Here is a 19,608-nt window from a genome sequence, read left to right as displayed (position 1 = left end):
TCCCTGTAACCTATGTAGGAGACTTAGATGGAGTTCCTGACTCCTAATTATGGCTGCCTTCAACCTCTGGGTATTTTGGGCCTTTGGGGAGTGAATCAATAGATATGAGACACCTCTCTCTCTCTCTCTCTCTCTCTCTCTCTCTCTCTCTCTCTCTGCCTTTCAAATACATAAAAACTAATAAACATTCAAAGACGAGAAAGAGGATTCCACTGGTTGACAAGATTGGAAATGAAAACCTTAGAACAATCTTAGAATTTAGATTTAGTTGAGCTATAGGGAATTCTTAGCTTGGGTAATATTTTAGGTTATAAAATTTCAATACATGCATGCATATTGCTAATTTTTGTTCATAATATTAACCTATAAATGATACTGTTTGATATGAATTATTAAATACACCAGAGCTATGCCTTCATTTCTCAATCCAAAGTGCATACAGCTTTTTCAATAACTTTAAGTGCCATAATTATTGTTTTTATTTTCAAAAATGAAAGTATCTTGAAAGCATGGCTAATTTTTCAAAACTTAGGGAAAATTAAGTGGTAGCATGTTGGCACAAAAATAAAGCACCCTTCTAACCACTTATAAAGTAAATGAAACTATCTACCATTGGAAGGTATGCTGGAAATCCTTCCATACTGTCAGGAGCACATGAGGAGGAGAACTATTATTACAACTAAGTATAAAACATGATTATCACATAATGGGTGTTCACCATTTTAAAGCACTCTCAATATAAACCCTAAGCCAGTCTTGTCATTATTTTATTGAAGAGGCTTTTAATACCTGTGTTTTTAACCATTTTCAAGAAAGCTAAGGAATTGCAGCACTCCTAGATCAAGTTTTATTGGGAATGTAATGAAGTTACAGATGGTTTAAAAATATCAGACACTTTGAAAACCACTGTAGACTAATCCAAAGCTTAATTGTATTTAATAGGTTATTTTTTCAATGAATAATTTATGAGAATGTTCCATCATTTTTTTAAACTTAAATGTTTCCAATCATAGGATAATATAAGCTTTAGTAGAAATCAGCTGACAGTGATTAAAATATGATAGGACTATCAAAACCTGAAGTCTATGCCAGAAATGAAACGGCACAACAAAAAAGCATTTCCTCACCAATGCCCTGGCCAAATTGCAGTTTACATTAATTTAAGCCTTGAGGCCTCTTATCAATATGTGATTTCCAATCTTAAAGATTAATTTAAAAATCTACCCAGCATGTGTCTAGCACTTTGGCCCATGAAAGGAAACAGAAAAGATATCAGAATGGCTTATGTTTCCAAAGAAACAAGACTCATTGGTATGATCTTGTTATAAATTTGTATAGGTTTTAAAGTAGTGACCTTTTGACTTAAAGTGGTTAACAGCTGGACAGAAGTCAGACTAGTTCATAGGATTTCTCTGATTCAATGTGTATAGATTGAGTTGCTCCTGAATATCCAGAATTCTAATTCACACTCCAGACTCTCTCTGAGAAGTCCTGTGAAGTTTGGTAGTGTTTTGTTTTGTCCAGTTACATGAAAAGTAAGACTTTAACTCGTAAGTAATTGTTAGTCTACTCAATAGTGACTGCTTATGAGTTAACTGGTAATTAAAGTCTCTTAAAAACTGGAACTGAACTGTTAAAAATGATTCTAAATGTCCTGCCCCTCAGCCTTTATCTCTGGAGACACAGATACTATCTTGTTGCTGATGACTCAGGGATTAAACAGAACAGATGAACTACAGGAAGATCAGATTCACAACGTTATTGTACTTGTTAGTATAGGAAGAGGATGGATTACAAAAAAACAGAAATCGATAATTTAGTCTTTAATCCATCTACTGCATATAGTGCCTTTTACTCTGCTCACTAAAGTTTTATTATGACATAAATATATAGGTCTATAATGTGTAAGTGAGTAATGAATGGGTATGGCAAATAGGCTGGATTAAATCAGAATTAAGTTATGAGAAACCAGAATGACAAACTGCATCTAACAAGATGAAAAACAGAATGCAAAGTGCTTCCTGTGAGTTTAGAAAACTGGGCACATCCATGGTATTAAAAGCTGTTGCGCTATAGTACCTTAGGGAAATAGTTACTGATGATTATAGGTTCAACACGTTAATGCTTCATTCTGCCTTTTGATATGGTTACCCCTTCCGCTGCTGTTTTCTCTCTTCCTGCCACATGCACAAAATCTACTTTAAATGTAAAGACAAATTAAAAGCAAAAGGATGTACAAGAAGCATCATGCCTTATATTAATCAAAAGGTAACTGGATTATCCATATGAAATATCCGGCAAAGTACACTGGGGAGCAAAAAAACACTTCCAGGAATAAGGAATTCATCTCATAACAGTATAGGGGTCAGTGAAGATGTCACAATCTTAAATGTTGCTGCATTACACAAGTTCCCCATCACAGATGGAGATCTTAACAGCTTTCTCTAAAGTCATACAGCAAGTACATGGCAAATCAGTAAGGCTATGGAAGAGTTGATCAGCATAATGAACCAATGTGACCTAAGTGACATTCAAAGACTACATTCAAAGCATACATTCTTTTCAGTTGTACATGGGACAATTTTGCTAAAATTTTTAATGTTCTAGGCTATAAAACAAGCCTAAATACATTTTGAAGGATTTGAATCATATATAAGCATGTTCTTTGATATCCGTGGAAATCAATTAGACAATAACCAATACCTGGAAGATTTTCAAATATGAAACATCTCCAAGTTCATGGAAAAGCATGTATTATGAAAACTATGTATAAATATCAGATGTTTTTTGCAGTGAAATTGCTTTTAACTCCATTTTCCACGTTTTTGAAGAACCCTTGTAGTTGAAAATGAAATAGAATAATTAACCCATGGACACAGAAGAAATCAGAGAGGAAATTAAAAGATTTATGAAGTGAAAAAAAAAAAACCCTCCCCCCCAAAAAAAGTTTGTGTGGCATACCTAAAGCAGTACCTAGCAGAAAAATTGTAACTCTGGTATCCATACTAGGACCGATGAAACATCTCAAGTCATTGAACTTGATTTCCATTTAAGAAATTAGAAAAAGAAGAAACATCCGGCTTGTTTGTAGTGTCTGGGCAAGTTCTTGATGGATTCCCTCATCAGAATATATATTTTCTTTCTGTTGCTGAAGGCCCTTTGGCTGTAGAGTTTTAAGTCCCAACTTTTTTTTTTTTTTTAAATCATTTTAAAGATGCTCTAGCTTCTGTCTTCCTTTGTTTCTCTCCTTTTTAGCCTGCCTTTTTGCATCTTCTTCTGTATACCTTGTGTTGTCTGTCTCAAGTTGCTCCAAGATACTGTTTCCAGTGCTCTGGTTTCCAGTAGTTTGACTGCAACACGTAAAGGCATGGATTTCTTTGCAGTTTTCCTTTGTTGTTCATTGTGCTCCTTGAATTTTAAATTGCTTTCTTTCACTGAATTTTGGAAGTTTGTGGACATTGTTTCTTCAAATATTTTTCCCCAGTCTCTGTCTTTTTAGGAGTCTAGCATTCACAAATACTCTATAGACCCCTGAGATTCTGCTTTTGTATTTTTCCTCCATGTCCTTTAACCTCAGTAATTTGTACTATTGAATCTCTTAAATTCACCAGTGCTTCCCCTTGTCATTTCCATTTTTCTAAAACCCACTTAAAATTAATAAAGTACTAGGAATTATTACACAATACAAGGGAATTTTTAAAAGTTCATGGGCATCCATGTAGTAAAGAAAACTCCATGGATAAAGCTTTTTGGCATCAAAGTAAACTTATTTTTTAATTCCAGTTTTGTTAGTAAAATGGCGCAGTCATCTGTGGCACCATCTATGCCCTCCACACCATCCTAGCAGCTGCCATTGCTGGAAGCCAGGTGACCAGATGGCCCAACCACAGGGGTCAGCTCAACTCCCACCCAAGTAGGATTCACTGCTCCTGCTCCCCTGCTCCCTGGCAAAGGTTTAAGAGGACCTGCTTCCAGCACACCACATGCCCTTTCTACCTGGATCTCTCTGTCAATGGATCCCTTTTTCTCTCTTCTTCAGATTTCCCCATCAATAAGCCGTTTCCCTTAACTCTGGTGTTTGTGTTTTGTGGTGGCCTTAAAATTTTCTATTACCTTCTTGAAGTAGCCTCATAAAAATTAAACAGAACAAATGTAAATTTTAAAGACTGAAAAATATCTAAAATGAAAAAACAAGGCTTCCTGAATGAGCCAAAGACTTACATCATGGGGAATAATTAAATTACTTCTTAAATTCTATCTGATGGTTCCAAAATGTGGATCATCTCAGGGATATTATCTTTTCAACTGAAAATTGTTCATTTTCCTCATTGTATGTGTTCCTTGAGATTACATCATAGATATAATTTCTGATAGTTTGTGTAGAATGTATGTCCTGCCTAATTCTGTGGAGAAAGTTGTAGTTTAAGTAGGTAATCAACTAGTTCAGGAGTACAGAATTTGTCCTAAATTTGTTAGCAGGTGTTCAAATCTCAATTCAGTTCTCCAAAGCTTTGTTATTCTTGTCTGAGTCTGTCCTGCTCAACAGTAGCACAAGGATTAGGCTGAGAATTGTATGAATTTCTAAGCAGCTAATGCACACTCTATTCTCTCCCTAATTAGAGGTTGGCATATGCAGGGTACATCTTGACTCCTCAAGTTAGAAATAGAGATTCTGTAGGAGGTTTTGCTTTGCAGGCAGCTACTACCACCTTGCCTCTCTGTAGTGAGGGTATGCCTGGAGGGCACAGATCAACAGGTGCAGGAGTCTCAACGAAAGAAGGGAACATACACATGTGAGCAACTCGGCCAATTTTTGATCCCTTTCTATAATCTGGTTTCTATTTCAGATTTTTCAAGTATACATTCAATTGTTTATACCCATTGTTTATATTCACACTGAACTAGGGTCTTCTTGCTTTTTACTTGTTAAACTTCTTATTCAGTGAAATACTAAATCTTTTTACTGTGATGCAAACTAAAATATGTTGTCTCAAAAACTAAAGGTAGAAGAAAAGGGTGGGAGGGAGGAAGGGAATATCATGTTCTTAGACTTGCATCTAAAAGTCATATTGAATCGGTTAACATTAACTAACATAAAAGTAAAAGAAACTCCAGAAATTACAGCTTTCAAAGGTCTCACTTGGTACCTACCACTTTGCTCTTTCTATCTTCTTCCCTCAGTAAATTTTCTATACAATTGAAACTGTAGGATAAACTAAGATGATGAAAGTTCCCAGAGCTGAGATGAGGCCATGAATGTTCAATGGCCAGTGTGTATAGCAAATGTTCTTGGCTTCCGAAGGAAGAAAGATCTCCAGGAGCAAGGGTGGCCCAGAAACTAGAGGGAAAACGAATGGCTTGAGGTGAGCATGGAGGTTGCATTGACCTTAGTAGGCAAAGAGAAATATGACACAGTTAGAATGAGGGATGTGTGTTTGCTCACTAGTGAGTGAACCATCTATATTTAACAAGCTTTGTGTCAGACACTATGAATGGTGGATGATAGCTAGATTGTATATTGCCTAATATGAAAATGAGGTATTAGGATATTTTGTACAGGAGGGCTTAGAGGAAGAAAGCAGTAACAATCAAAATAGATGAACTAATAAAGAATACCGAACAGAAGTATAAAAATAAAGACAAATTTAAAGATTAGATTTTAAACATAGAAAAACAAATCGGAATACAGAATGTAAATTATGAAGTTTTAATCAGGGGTTACTTGAAGATGTGAAGCAATTCACAGAAATAATTCTGGTCACATTTTAGAATCCTTGAGTTTGAAGAGATGACATGGTATCCTAATTTACATGCACCCAGGTAGGTAGAAGTATATAAATGGGATCCAGGAAAAGATAAATATAGTTATAAATTTATAAGTAATATTATAGTTGAAGTTCCAATAATGGGTGATACTTCTTAGAGAATTAATTTCAAAAGTGAAAATTGTGAAAACTGGGAAATCTTCACATTGTAGTGCTAAGTTTGAAACCATTTACTACAAGACTACATACACTATCTACTGTAAATTTATAAGAGCTAAGGAAACCTCAGAAAGAGTGCTGTCAAAGAAGTTTAGAGAACGTGTAGTTTAGTTTCATGGAGATACTTGGGAACAGAAAAGTTCAAGAAGGAAGGAATCTTTAAAGGTGTTGGCTCTTAGAAAAAGATTAATGATAACTGGCTTATAGAAATAATTATAGTTTATTTCATGAAGAAATAATTGGTGATCTTTAGGGGTAATGTTGTCTTGGTTTAAAAATCAGGAACCATGTGGGTTGGTTACTACTAATTATCCATTTCTTTGTATCTTACTCTTTGAATTGGAAGATCAATGCCATCATAGGTCAAATTCCAGAGAAACATTTTCTTCATGAAATATATGCCAGATACAGCTGATTGTTACTAGGAAATCATCTTTTATTGAGTAGTGATAATTTGTTTTGATTAAAGCACTCAGAGGAGGAAGTAGCTGCAAATTTCCTTTAAGAGTCCATGTTTTAAAAAGTTAAACAATGAAGTAACTACTAAGCCAGTTAAGGAATGGGCAAAAGACCTCAATAGACAGTTCTCAGAAAAAAATACAAATGGCTAAAAATACATGGAAAAAAAATGTTGAGTATAAGTTGTTCTCAAGGAAATGCAAATCAAAACCACAATGAGTTATTACCTCACCTATCAGAACAGCTTTTATCTAAAAGAGGGCAACAAATCCTGGTGAGGATATGGAGAAAGGGGAACACTTACATACTGTTGGTGGGAATGTAAATTAGTGTATCCACTGTGGAAAACAATATGGGGTTTTCTTTAAAAATAGAAATAGATTTGCTATAAGATCCAACAATTCTACTACTGGGTGTATATACAAAAGACATAAGCACATTGTATCAAAGATACTTGCACTACCATGTTTATAGCAGCACTATTCAAAACAGCTAGAGTATGCAATCAATCAAGGAGCCCATAATTGGATGAATGGGTAAAGAAAATGTATGTGTGTGTTCATGTGTATATATGTGTACCTATAATAAAATGTTACTCAGCTACAAAAGGAATACAAATTCTATTTGCATCAAAATGGTTATAACTGGAAGACATGTTTAGTGAAATAAGCTGGACAGAAGGACAGATACTGCATGTTCTCTTACACATGGAAGATTAAAAAATATAAAAATAGAAGCAAAATAGAAGTAAAATGACTATCAGTATTTCTACAAGTAGTTTTCTCAAATTTTGTTTTAAACCTTTGTCAAACAAATTGTTAATGATATATCATTATGTTCTTAGAATTGTATCTACAAATCTGATTGAATCTCTTAAAAACTAATTGGGTTTATGTACTGCAAAGAAACAGTCAGGAAAGTGAAGAGGCAACTGACAGAATGGGAAAAAATATTTGCAAACTATGCTATAGATAAAGGGTTGATAACCAGAATCTACAAAGAGATCAAGAAACTCCACAGAAACAAAACAACAACCCACTTAAGAGATGGGCCAAGGACCTCAATAGACATTTTTCTAAAAAGGAAATTCAAATGGCCAACAGGCACGTGAAAAAATGTTCAAGATCACTAGCAATCAGGGAAATGCAAATCAAAACCACAATGAGGTTTCACCTCACCCCTGTGAGAATGGCTCACATTCAGAAATCTACCAATAACAGATGCTGGAGAGGATGTGGGGAAAAAGGGACACTAACCCACTGTTGGTGGGAATGCAAACTGGTTAAGCCACTATGGAAGTCAGTCTGGAGATTCCTCAGAAACCTGAATATAACCCTACCATACAACTCAGCCATCCCACTCCTTGGAATTTACCCAAAGGAAATTAAATTGGCTAATAAAAAAGCAGTCTGCACCTTAATGTGTATTGCAGCTCAATTCACAATAGCTAAGACCTGGAACCAACCCAAATGCCCATCAACAGTAGACTGGATAAAGAAATTATGGGACATGTACTCTATAGAATACTATACAGCAGTCAAAAACAATGAAATCCAGTCATTTGCAATAAGATGGAGGAATCTGGAAAACATCATGCTGAGTGAAATAAGCCAGTCCCAAAGGGACAAATATCTTATGTTCTCCCTGATCGGTGACAACTAACCGAGCACCAAAAAGGAAACCTGGTGAAGTGGCACTATGAGAAATGGTGACTTGATCAGCCCTTGTCCTGACTGTTGATGTACAACTTAATTCTTTATTCCTTTTAGTACTTTCTTTGTTCTACTAATACTATTGGTTGAACTCTGTAATTAATACACAGTTATTCTTAAGTGTTGAAACTTAACTGAAAAGTGATCCCTGTTAAATATAAGAGTGGGAAAAAGAGAGGGAAGACATGTACAATTTGGGACATGCTCAATCGGACTTGCCCCAAATGGTAGAGTTAGAAATGTGCTGGGGATTCCAATTCAATCCCATCAAGGTGGCATGTACCAATGCCATCTCACTAGTCCAAGTGATCAATTTCTTTTCACAATTCATCATAATGATAAGGACTAAGAGTCAAAGGGATCACATAAACAAGACTAGCATATGCAAATACTGATAGAATCAAAAAGGGAGAGAACGATCCAACATGGGAAGCGGGATGCACAGCAGACTGATAGAATGGCAGATGTCCTAAACAGCACTCTGGCCTCAGAATCAGCCCTTAAAGCATTTGGATCTGGCTGAAAAGCCCATGAGAGTATTTCAGGCATGGAAAGCCAAGACACTCTGGCCAAAAAAAAAAAAAACCTAAATGAAAGATCTTTGAGAGTGAGATCCCAGTGGAAAGAACAGGTCACAAAAGAAGGAGGTACCTTTCTCTGAAGGGAAAACAGAACTTCCACTTTGACTATGACCCTGTTGGAATAAGATCAAAGTCAGCAAACTCAAAAGGCCTCCGTAGCCTTGGCAACTCATGACAAGAGCCTAGGGTGATTATGGATGCCATAAACAAGAGTGTCAATTTGTTAAGTCAGCAACAGGAGTCCCTGTGCACTTACTCCTCATGTAGGATCTCTGTCCTTAATGTGCTGTACATTGTGATTTAATGCTATAACTAGTACTCAAACAGTATTTTTCACTTTGTGTTTCTGTGTGGGTGCAAACTGTTAATCTAAATGCTAAATTGATCTTCTGTATATAAAGAGAATTGAAAATGAATCTTGATGTGAATGGAAGGGAAGAGGGAATGAGATAGGGGAGGGTTGCAGATGGGAGGTAAGTTATAGGGGAGAAAAAGCCATTGTAATCCATAAGCTGTACTTTGGAAATTTATATTCATTAAATAAAAGTTTAAAAAAAACTAGGTTCTTAAAAGACAAATGATATCCAAAATAAAAGCAAGAATTAAAAAAAAACTATTGATGTAGTCTTAATAATCTGTGACTATTTTAAAATTTACTACCTATGAGTAAAATTGACATCTTTTCATTTGATTTATAGTCTGCCTATATTTCTGCCAAACTAGTTTTTTACTTGTTGAACTTTTCACTTAGTGAAGCGTTGTCTTACACTACAATGTAAACTAAAAATGTTATCTCAAGAACAGGAGAAAATTGAAACAAATGGGATATCTTTTAAAATCTTTTAAAAGATTTTACTTTCATGGATCAAACATTACCTTTTTCTCTGCTTTATTTTCACAATCCTCAATCTTAAAGTCCAAGTACTGTCTCTGTTCTACTTCAACAGCAAACAATCCACTTGGTGCCAAGTACTAAACTTAGATGTAGAAGGTTATTTGTGTGGCAACTACCCTCCTGGGAAATGTCTCTCTGATGCAAGTTGTCCATGGACCTTATTTAGAGAACCTTCTGGAAGGCTCATTTTACAGCAAAAGAGAGGAAAATGAGTCTAGACGTGGAGATAAGAAGAATCTAAGACCAAGAAGCCTGTGAGGAGAGAAGCAAGAGGTTGTAACACAAACTCGCAGAACAAAAGTTGCAGGTTGTCAGGAAGTTATGTCTTGAAAATAAGACCCCTCGGGTGGGGGCTGGTGTTGTGGCATAGTTAGTAAAGTATTCGTGCTGGTTGGAGTCCTAGCTTCTTCACTTGGGACTCAGCTCCCTGCTAATGCTCCTGGGAATGCAGTGGAAGATGGCCCAAGGGTCTGGGCTCCTGCCACCCACATGGGAGACCTGGAAGAAGCTCCTGGCTTTGGATTGGCCCAGCTCTACCGATTGCGGCCATTTGGGGAGTGAACCAGCAGATGGATGACCTCTGTCTTACTATCTCTGTTAAACTCTGCCTTTCAAATAAATCATTTAAAGAATACAAACTCTTAGACTATACTCATACACATTAATTAATAATATAGTGTGTGTGTGTGTCTGTCTGTTTAGCCTGGACTTTTGTATTTGACTCTGTTTCTCCCCTCCCTCCCCCCCCCCTTTTTTTTTGTATGACTATTTTCAATTTCATGGCTTGTGAAAGAATGAAATAATACAAATGGGTTTTTTTTTCCTTATGATATCATTTGTTTGTTTTAAATGTTTAAATTTTATTCTTCTATAGTATGAGATTGTCACTGTGGGTAGAGTCTATCAGTAGAAAGTCTTATTGATCATTTCTAGAACTTTCTGGAATACTCACATTCCACAGAATAAGAAGAAAATGGCCTAGAATGATATAGACAAGGGAAATCTATAAACTCAGGTGAAAACAGATACTGCAGGAATCAATGGATGACAGTATTTTAAAATGGGTACATGAGAAAGTGCTAAGTCTTTAAAAATATTTCAAATTCAATGACTTCTATATGCTTCATTGTTATATCAAAATGAAACATAAGTTTAAAAGAATATTGGCCAAACTCTTAAATAACTGTAGTGCTTTGTCAATCTCTGTTCACCAAAGTAAATCATATTGTGCTGCTTTGAGAATTTTAGCAATTTTGTTTTAGCTTATGATCTCACAGGAGGGAAGTAATTCTTTGAGCAAAGCTTCAAAGATTTAATATAAGATAAACAATTCTTTTCATCAAACTTAATATTAAATATAACAGAACTGTAGGCATAATTCATTTTAATATTAATGCAAAATCAAGCACGACTTCTTTAGTCTGATTACTTTGGCATGTGAATGTACTCATGGCTCAAAAAATAAATAACAATTAGCTGAAACTTGAAATGAGCAAAGGAAATAGGTTCAGAATTTATAAATGGTTTTTAATGTCATTTATATTAAAATGCTATTTTCAGATAAGCAGATGAAATAGTTATGTTTTAAAAAGAGGTGAAAATGAAGTTCATGAGAACTGTGGATTTTTTTAGGATGTGAGAAAAAATCTAGTTCTCAAGTATAATCTTGTATTGAACAGCTACTTTGGTCTGTACATGGCCTTATCCTAGACTTGGGTAACAGCAGTGATACAAAGCAGAAGAAAAAAAGCAGGAAAGAAAGACTGGAAGAGACAAGTAAAAGAAGTTGTAGTTTTACATATGGAAATCAGAGAGGACTTCATTGAAAAGAGGGCATGTATGCTCAGGAACATTGAGCCATGGGCTTGAGAAAGTATTCAGTATTTATGGAATAGTAGGTAGAACAAAAGCTAAGTGGATACAAAGGTCCTGGGGCAGCAGCATGCCTGCAATTTTCACGGAACAGCAAGAAAGTCGCTGATAGAAGCTAGGGTGGAATGATAGAGGAATCTGTGATAGGATGAAGTGACATTAGGGAGGTCAAAGAGATCAGCTGGCTGAGGTCTCATAAGTCACTGATATACCTCAACTGTCATTGAAAATGACATGAGATTCATTCCTCCAAGAGGTATGAAGTGAAGATTGCAAAATCTGAGCTTCATTCCTAAAGGGATATTCTATCAGGTTAGGAAAAGAGTGTAAAGAAATAAAGGCAGAGGTAGTGTTAAGCCACAGCAACAATTCAGGTAAGAGATAATTCTGGATTGAAACAATGGTGGCAGTGATGGAGACGAAAAGGGAGGGCGTTCTGGATTTAGTTTTGAAGCACACTGATGGAATTTGCTGTTAAAATGGATGTAGTTTATCAGAGGAGTCAACATGACTCAAGTGATCTTAATCGGAGTAACAACAAAGATGAAGATGCTGTTTACTGAGGAGAAAGATTGCAGAAGAAGCAAGCATAGGGGGAGGGTCACCAGAAAGGTGATCTGGTGCATATTGTTTAAAATACCTATTACCTGTCTAGTAGATTTTGAGGGTTTAGGTGGAGTTGCAGATGTGGAAGGAAAAGACGGTGAAGTCTATGAGCATAGTCATGAGATTAGAGAGAAAAGATGAGAAGAGATCTAGGACTAATTTTCAGGGCACTGAAATATCTCAATGGTAAGAGACTGAGAAGAGAAGAACCATCAAGTAGACGGAGAAGTTAAACAGGAAAAAAAATTACTACATTACTTAAAGCCATTTTAGTTTGAAAACATTGGCAGTAGATAGACCTTGAGTAGTTCCATACATTTTAGAGAATTCACTTGATCATTGGTCACTTACTCATAACCAAATCTCAACCTTAATTTCTTGCTCTTACTCATTCCCCATCCTTCATTCCTGCATAACATTGGTTACAAACAACCTCCTTGGTAGTACAACCTCATTTGAGTGTAAGATGCATTTTTGAAAGCTGTCAAAAGTAATTTGAGGGTTCATCTGGTGAATGAAATGGGTGGCCAAGTTGGTTAATATTGCTTTTGATCAAAAATAAGGCATGACCCTTGAGTAATATCATTTAGCTTACTCTGCAATTTATATTTCAGATCTAAGAGAAATCTCAACAGGCATTCTCTAAGATGTTTTGAACAATGACAACATCACTGAAATATAGTTTCTAAGGGGACTGTTTTTAAAGCTAACAACCATAAATCATATACATATATAAGTTTTGCTAACTTGATTAACCATATTTTGTAATATTTCAGTTAGTCATGCTTAAAGTCCATGAGCATGCTGTGGCCATAAATAACAACTAATTGAATCTTCATTTCCCAATGTAAGAACATTCTAAACAACTGCTATTCTCATTTAAGGTGTTGTGATATCAGAAGCAATGAAAAATACTAGCATAAGTAAAAGATCAGAAAAACTAAACACTATATAGATATTACAGGAATTTCTGATTGTGAATATCACATATTTACAAATAAGCATCCTTGGATGTCTGGCCAATACTAAATTTGTAACAAGTATGTCCTTTGAAAATTATGTCAATGTTTTTCATTGAATAAATACTGTTTTAATATGCTCCAGAAATACCATGTAAAGAACTTTTATTTTTTCATGTGAATGATTTCTTCCTTTACAGTGTTCCAAACACAGCCTGAGAGATTTATATGCAAAAGAGTCAAAATTGTTACTGACTTTCTCTAAATACATTGACGTCTTTTGCAGAGATACACCATGTATAGGAGCCATTTTGCCTAAACTTGAAGTTTGAAAAATGTGGTAAGGTTCCATTTACTATGCCCATACTCATATCATTAGTCATAAACCCTGAGACTTGGAAAGCTCCCTCTTTTTCTTAATGACATGGCTCAGTTACTATCTTCGCCTCTGCTATGACCCATCCTTCACTAGGATATAACAAAGTACAGCTTTTAGTTTTCTTAGAAGCTGACTACAAATTATGTTCTGGGTTTGGATGATTGAAAGATGGAACTTCTGTTTTAAAAAAAAGTCCATTTGAGGAAAGAAATAGGCGTAAGCAATTATAATAGGATATGATAACTATGATATAACTCAAGGTACAATGGGAATTTCTGGAGAAACGCTAAGAATTTTTTGGCTTCAGATGAGTTTCCTTCCATCTCATCTTGCTGAGTTTGGGGGACAGTTGACTTGAATTCTTTGCCTAATACCAGCATCTTCTCTGTGAGCCTCTCTGAGTCTTTCATGATTTAGTTTTTCCCTCATACTTCATTGACTTCTCCTCTATGATTTTCCTTATGAAGTACCTTGTAGTCTTTACCCAAGATCACAATCACACTGAGACAAAAGCATTATAATTGGCTTGGTGTTCCTCCTTCAACGTGGTTGCTAGACCCATTCCTCTCATTAATGTTGACACTAACTGTCCAAATGAGGCGAACGGTTTCTAAATGTGCATTTACATATTTCCTAATGCATGTAATAAACTTACAATGTTTTTCATGTGTTTCACTAGTATGGTCAGCTTCACATCCTCATATGATATGACTAACTGCACCTTCGGCTTCTTGTCAGGAAACTGTTCACCTGATAAAACAATAGGACCTCAGTGAGTTAAGGTTGAATTAGCTCATCACAGAAAACATCAGCACTTAAAGAATATAAACAGGGCCAATGAATAAAAGAAACATTCTTGAGATTCTGTTGAAACCTTAATACTTTGCAGGTGGCAGGATTGGTTGGGTAGAGGTGGCAGTTGTGTCTAATCTTGAAGTAGTAACTCTTAGCTTTAAAAAAAAAAAAAACCAGTAAATGTATTTTAAGAGAACATATACACAGTAACATAATACATATTGAGAGGCAGAGAGATGGGTTTCTGGTCCACTAGTTCACTCCCCAAATGCTGGGGGGTGGGGGGGTGTCTTCAAATTGATCCAAATCTCCCACGTGGATGGTAGGGACTCAAGTACTTGGGCCATTGTCTGCTGCCTGAAAGGGTGTGCATTAAGAGGAAGCTGGAATGGAGAGCAGAGCCAGAACTTGAACCATAATCCCATATGAGATGTGGTCAAACAGCATCCTAACTTCTGCACCAAAGCCCCAACCCCTGTACTTGAAACCTCTGTCATTTTTGGCTCCAATTTTCACATTACATTTAGTACAATGAGCTTAGGGTATTAGAGATCATACAGATCAGAAATGTGGACTTTGGAAATCAGTCAATCTGTAGATAAAGTGTCATCCTAACTGCTTTAAGACTATGTCATCATGATTAAGTTAATCAGCTCTGTAAATTGGAAAGTTACATACTCAGGATAGTTGAAATGATAAATAACCTCTAAAAGTTGTCACAGAGTAAATGCCTGTAAGTACTAAGGATTCTCTTGATTTATTCATCTCTCCCTCTCATGATCCATGGCACTTAATTCAGATTCATATAAACATTTTGCTTGCACTAGAATAATTTGTAACCCCTCCCAGAGCCAATATTTATTTATTCACAATTACTAGTATTTATTTTATAAAGTTTCTATGAAACATCTTTTACCTTTTTAAGCTTTTCAATGCATTTGAAAAGTAATTTCTCAGTCTTGTTTTTATTTCCCACTATTTTATTTCTTGTTTTATTTCCCACTATTATTCTATACTGTAGAGTCTACATGTTCCATTTCACCAATGGTCTCTACCCTTTCCTTAGTAGGTTTTCAAATAATTCCCCTCATTAAAACCATCTCATCCGCCATTTGGCTATTGAACATTTATATACTTTTTTAAAATTTATTTGAAAGGCAGAGTTACAGAGAGGGAGAAACAGAGAGAGGGGGGGAGATCTCCATCCACTGGTTCACTTCTCAGATGGCCGCAATGGTCAGAACTGGGCCTATCTGAAGCCAGGAAAAGGCAGCTTATTCCAGGTCTCCCACATGGGTGCAGGGGCCCAAGGAGTTGGGCCATCTTCTGCTTTCCTAGGTACATTAACAGGCAGCTGGATCAGAAATGGAGCAGCTGGGATTCAAACTGGTATCCATATGGGACGCTGGTGTCACAAGTGGTGGCTTTATCCACCACACTGTAATGCTGGCCCCTGAATGTTTACCGTTCTTTAAAACCAAATTAAAATGCAAATTAGTTGGGGCAGGTGTTGTGGGTTAAGCCACTGCCTTTGATGCTGACATCCCATCTGGATCTGGGTTCGGTTCCTTTCCTAGCTGTTCCACTTCTGATCCAGCTCCCTGATAACGGTGTGGGAAAGCAGCCAAAGATGGCCCAAGAGGTTGGGCCCTTGCCACCCACCTAGGAGACCTGGAAGAAGCTCCTGGCTTTTGCCTGACCCAGTCCTGGCTGTTACAGCCATCTGGGGAGTGAACCAGTGGATAGAATATTTCTCTCTCTCTCTCTCTCTCTCTCTCTCTCTCTCTCTCTCTCTCTCTGTTACTCTGCCCTTTGAAGAAGAAAAAATGCAGAACAACTTTTCACCTCTCCCTGGTATCTTTTAGCATAGACTTTATCATTCCATATTCATGGTGTAATTATTTTATCTCTGTTTGTTTAATGGAATACAGTCATTCTCAGGGTTTACTTTCCCACTGAATTTCCAAGGGCCAGAAACCAATGCTTGTTCCTTATATAAATACTAACCAAACATGTCTAACAACAGAAGTAACCTTGATATTTCTTTTCAGTTATATTATGAAAATTAGAAGTTTTGCTTAATTAAAAACTTGAGTTTTATAAAGGATTAAGCATAATTTACAGTTTTTTCTAGTATTTCCTTTCATGAGCTTTGGTTGCATATTTCTGAGGGCATTTAGAAAAAAAATTAATAAAGATCTCTCACTGTTCATTTTGGAACTTATTATAATCCTTATTATTCACTGATAGTCGATCCTATCTCTCTAATCTTGTCTAATATTTGAGAATTATATCTGAGCAGTATGTTAACTTCTCTTTATCCTTTAACATTTATTAGAATAGCATACACAAAGTATGTAGCTAATATTAATTTCACTGCTAATGTGGATTATTAACACTATAAAGAATGTTTCTTACAACTGAAATAAAGGTTACATAAATATAATAAATCATTTGCAATATATTGGCTATAATAACTGAGACTTTGTGAATAAGATTGTGAGTTAATTCTAAGCATAGTATTGATGTAAATTACACCTCAATGTTTGGTATGAAGGTACTAAACAAGGAGCAGTATATTTGAATTAAAGTGAAAGATTATTAATAGACTGTTTTTAATCAGGAATTTTAATTGAAAGGAAGGAAACTAGCATAAATTCATGATTGAATGCTTAAGTAGAAAAGGTACAATTGGTATGATTGCTAATAGAACTGAATGAAGATAATATTTCACCCTAGACCTCTTGTACAAAATTAGTAACCAGGATATCCACCAAAGCGTGCCAGAGTTCAGAACTCAGTGAAAAGTTGGGACACTGGCAAGTCTTCATAGTGAATGCATTGAAAATAGGCTTATTATTTCCAAAACTCTTCCTGCCAGTCTAGTCGCCCTCTGTGCAGCCACTCACTAAATCCTCACAGCATATTTCTGAAGCTTGGATTTTCTCGATTTTACAGATGATGAAACTGAGGTGCTTGGTCTAGGGTTAGGTAGAGAGCAGGTGGTGCAGGGTCAACTGATCTGCTAAGACCATGCTCATAGGCATCATGGTATAAAGGAACAAAAAGGAGGCTATGGTAAAAGGGATATAGTGTAAATGAAGGATGGGAGAATTTAAACATAGCTTCACAAGGGAAAAGAAATGCTAGAATATCTTCTTTGCTTCAAGTTAGACTGAGGGATCTGACCAGGATTTAATGTAACCATTTATACTAACCACAGGGACTGTTAAAATTTTACTGGTCTTGGGGATGGTTGTGTTGCAGTGTTTGTGTGCACAGCACTACAACAACTACTACATGACTAACTATGCATCTCACGTTCAATGACATGTCAAAATAGCATTTCACAATGAGTTTCTCAGGTGATGATATCTTTGTATGTGCTATGGTGTGGGTTATGCTGGTTTCTCCCCAAAGGTGCATAGACTGGGGGCTTGGTTCCCAGGGTGGTGGTGGTGCGAGATCACGTGGAACTTTTAAGAGGGTGAGGCACTTGGGAGTTCCTTCAGTCAACCGAGGGCACAAATCCAAAAGGATCAGGTATTCTCCTGAGACCCTGAGCTGGCCCCGCCCAGATCTCTGACTTCCCGTTTCTAGCTGTGATGCTTCCTCACAGGGTGCCTCTGCCTTGATGTGGTGCCGCCAGGAGGGTGAGCCAGAGCTGAGGCAGTTCCAGGAGCAGGCCCGTGAATGTCCAAACCTGTTTGCTAAATAAACCTTCTGTCTCAATAAAGTCATTCTGCCCCAGGTATCTTGTTAATGCACCGAACAGCTAAAATGATTGAGAATGAATACTTAGAAAGTATAGGCTGGCGCTGTGGCTCAACAGGCTAATCCTCCACCTTGTGGTGCCGGCACACCGGGTTCTAATCCCGGTTGGGGCACTGGATTCTATCCTGGTTGCCCTTCTTCTAGGCCAGCTCTCTGCTATGGCCCGGAAGGCAGTGGAGGATGGCCCAAGTCCTTGGGCCCTGCACCCGCATGGGAGACCAGGAGAAGCACCTGGCTCCTGGCTTAGGAGATGCGCCAGCCGCAGCGGCCATTGGAGGGTGAACCAACGGCAAAAAGGAAGACCCCTCTCTCTCTCTCTCTATCACTATCCACTCTGCCTGTAAAAAAAAAAAAAAAAAAAAGTATATAGTAAGAAACCGTGATGTCATTTCTAACCTCTGGCCACTCAGTTCTGCACCATTGTTTTAATATTGCCCCACATACTCATCCACAGAGATTCATATTCCTCCGAAGTTGCTCCACAGAAGAAAACATGAATAAATAATCTACTCCCTCTTCTTCCACAACGGCCATAGCACATGTGCTATTCTCCACAAAGAATTTTGGGGATATTTTCATATCAATAATATAGAAATTCTTTATTTTTAAAAAAAGTTTCCATTTTTAGACTATCTAACTAGTTGCCCACTGATGGATTGGGGGTTGCCTCTAACTTTTGCAGCTATTACAAATCATGCTCTAACGAGTCATTTTGTACATTAATCATTTTGTACCTGTGCACAAATCATAGAATAAACTTCCAGCAGCTAAATTGCTGGTCAAAGGGTATTAGCATTTGTAACTTTGATAAATGCTTCCAAATTGCCTTTTATGGAGGTTGTACCAATTTGCATTACCACCAGCAGTGAATGAGAGTGCCTGCTGATTTATAACCAAGCTTGTTAATTAAATCTTTGGGTTTTTGCCAATCTGATGAGAAAAAAGAAGATAATCAGTGTAATTTGCATTTCTGTTATGAGCAAGGTTCAGTATTTTGTCATTCAGCTCAGAGCCACTTGTATTTTCTTTTTCATCGATTAGCTTTACATATGCTTTACTTAGTTTTCTATTTGTTATGTCTTACCATTTTCTAAGATGATTTTGTCTGAATTGCAAATATTTCACCCATTTTCTCATATCTATTTTTAAACAATGTTATAGTGTTTTATATGCCATTTAGCATACTTATGACTTCTGAATTTGGAATCGGCTATAGCAATTCATTTTACAATAAAGGATTTTTTTTTTTCCATTTTTTAGATCAGAGATACACTTTCATCGCTTACATCTAAAGTTTTTCCTCTGTTTATCCTGGCATATTAAGTGTGATGTATAGCATCCCGATACCATGTACCGAAATTTTTCTTAGTTTTAGTCAAGGTAAATCCTGAGTGTATAGGACTCTATTTATGGACATTCTATTATGTTCCATCTATTTATGTATTATACATTATTTAACTTCTTGAGGCTTTATAAATTTTCTTTAAGAGAGATCCCATGCAGTGGTTCAGTTCCCAAATGCCCATAACTGCCAGAGCTGAGCAGGATCCAAAGCCAGGAACAGGGAACACAATCCAAGGTTCCCACATGGG

General features: G+C 36.6%; 1 protein-coding gene across 2 annotated transcripts in view; it reads right to left on the bottom strand.

The window, feature by feature from the left end:
* PIK3C2G (phosphatidylinositol-4-phosphate 3-kinase catalytic subunit type 2 gamma) overlaps nt 1-19,608 on the bottom strand; it is a 445,304-nt gene that overhangs the window by 15,598 nt on the left and 410,098 nt on the right. For both annotated transcript variants that reach the window (XM_062194891.1, XM_062194892.1), the window contains exon 32: nt 14,103-14,197. In XM_062194891.1, coding sequence (XP_062050875.1) covers nt 14,103-14,197 — 95 coding nt within the window. The remainder of the gene's footprint in view (nt 1-14,102; nt 14,198-19,608) is intronic.

This window comes from Lepus europaeus, chromosome 6 (assembly GCF_033115175.1).
Source record: "Lepus europaeus isolate LE1 chromosome 6, mLepTim1.pri, whole genome shotgun sequence".
Classification (NCBI taxonomy): Eukaryota; Metazoa; Chordata; class Mammalia; order Lagomorpha; family Leporidae; genus Lepus; species Lepus europaeus.
The sequence above is the reverse complement of the archived record's forward strand: the minus strand, read 5'-3'. Positions and strand labels throughout refer to the sequence as shown.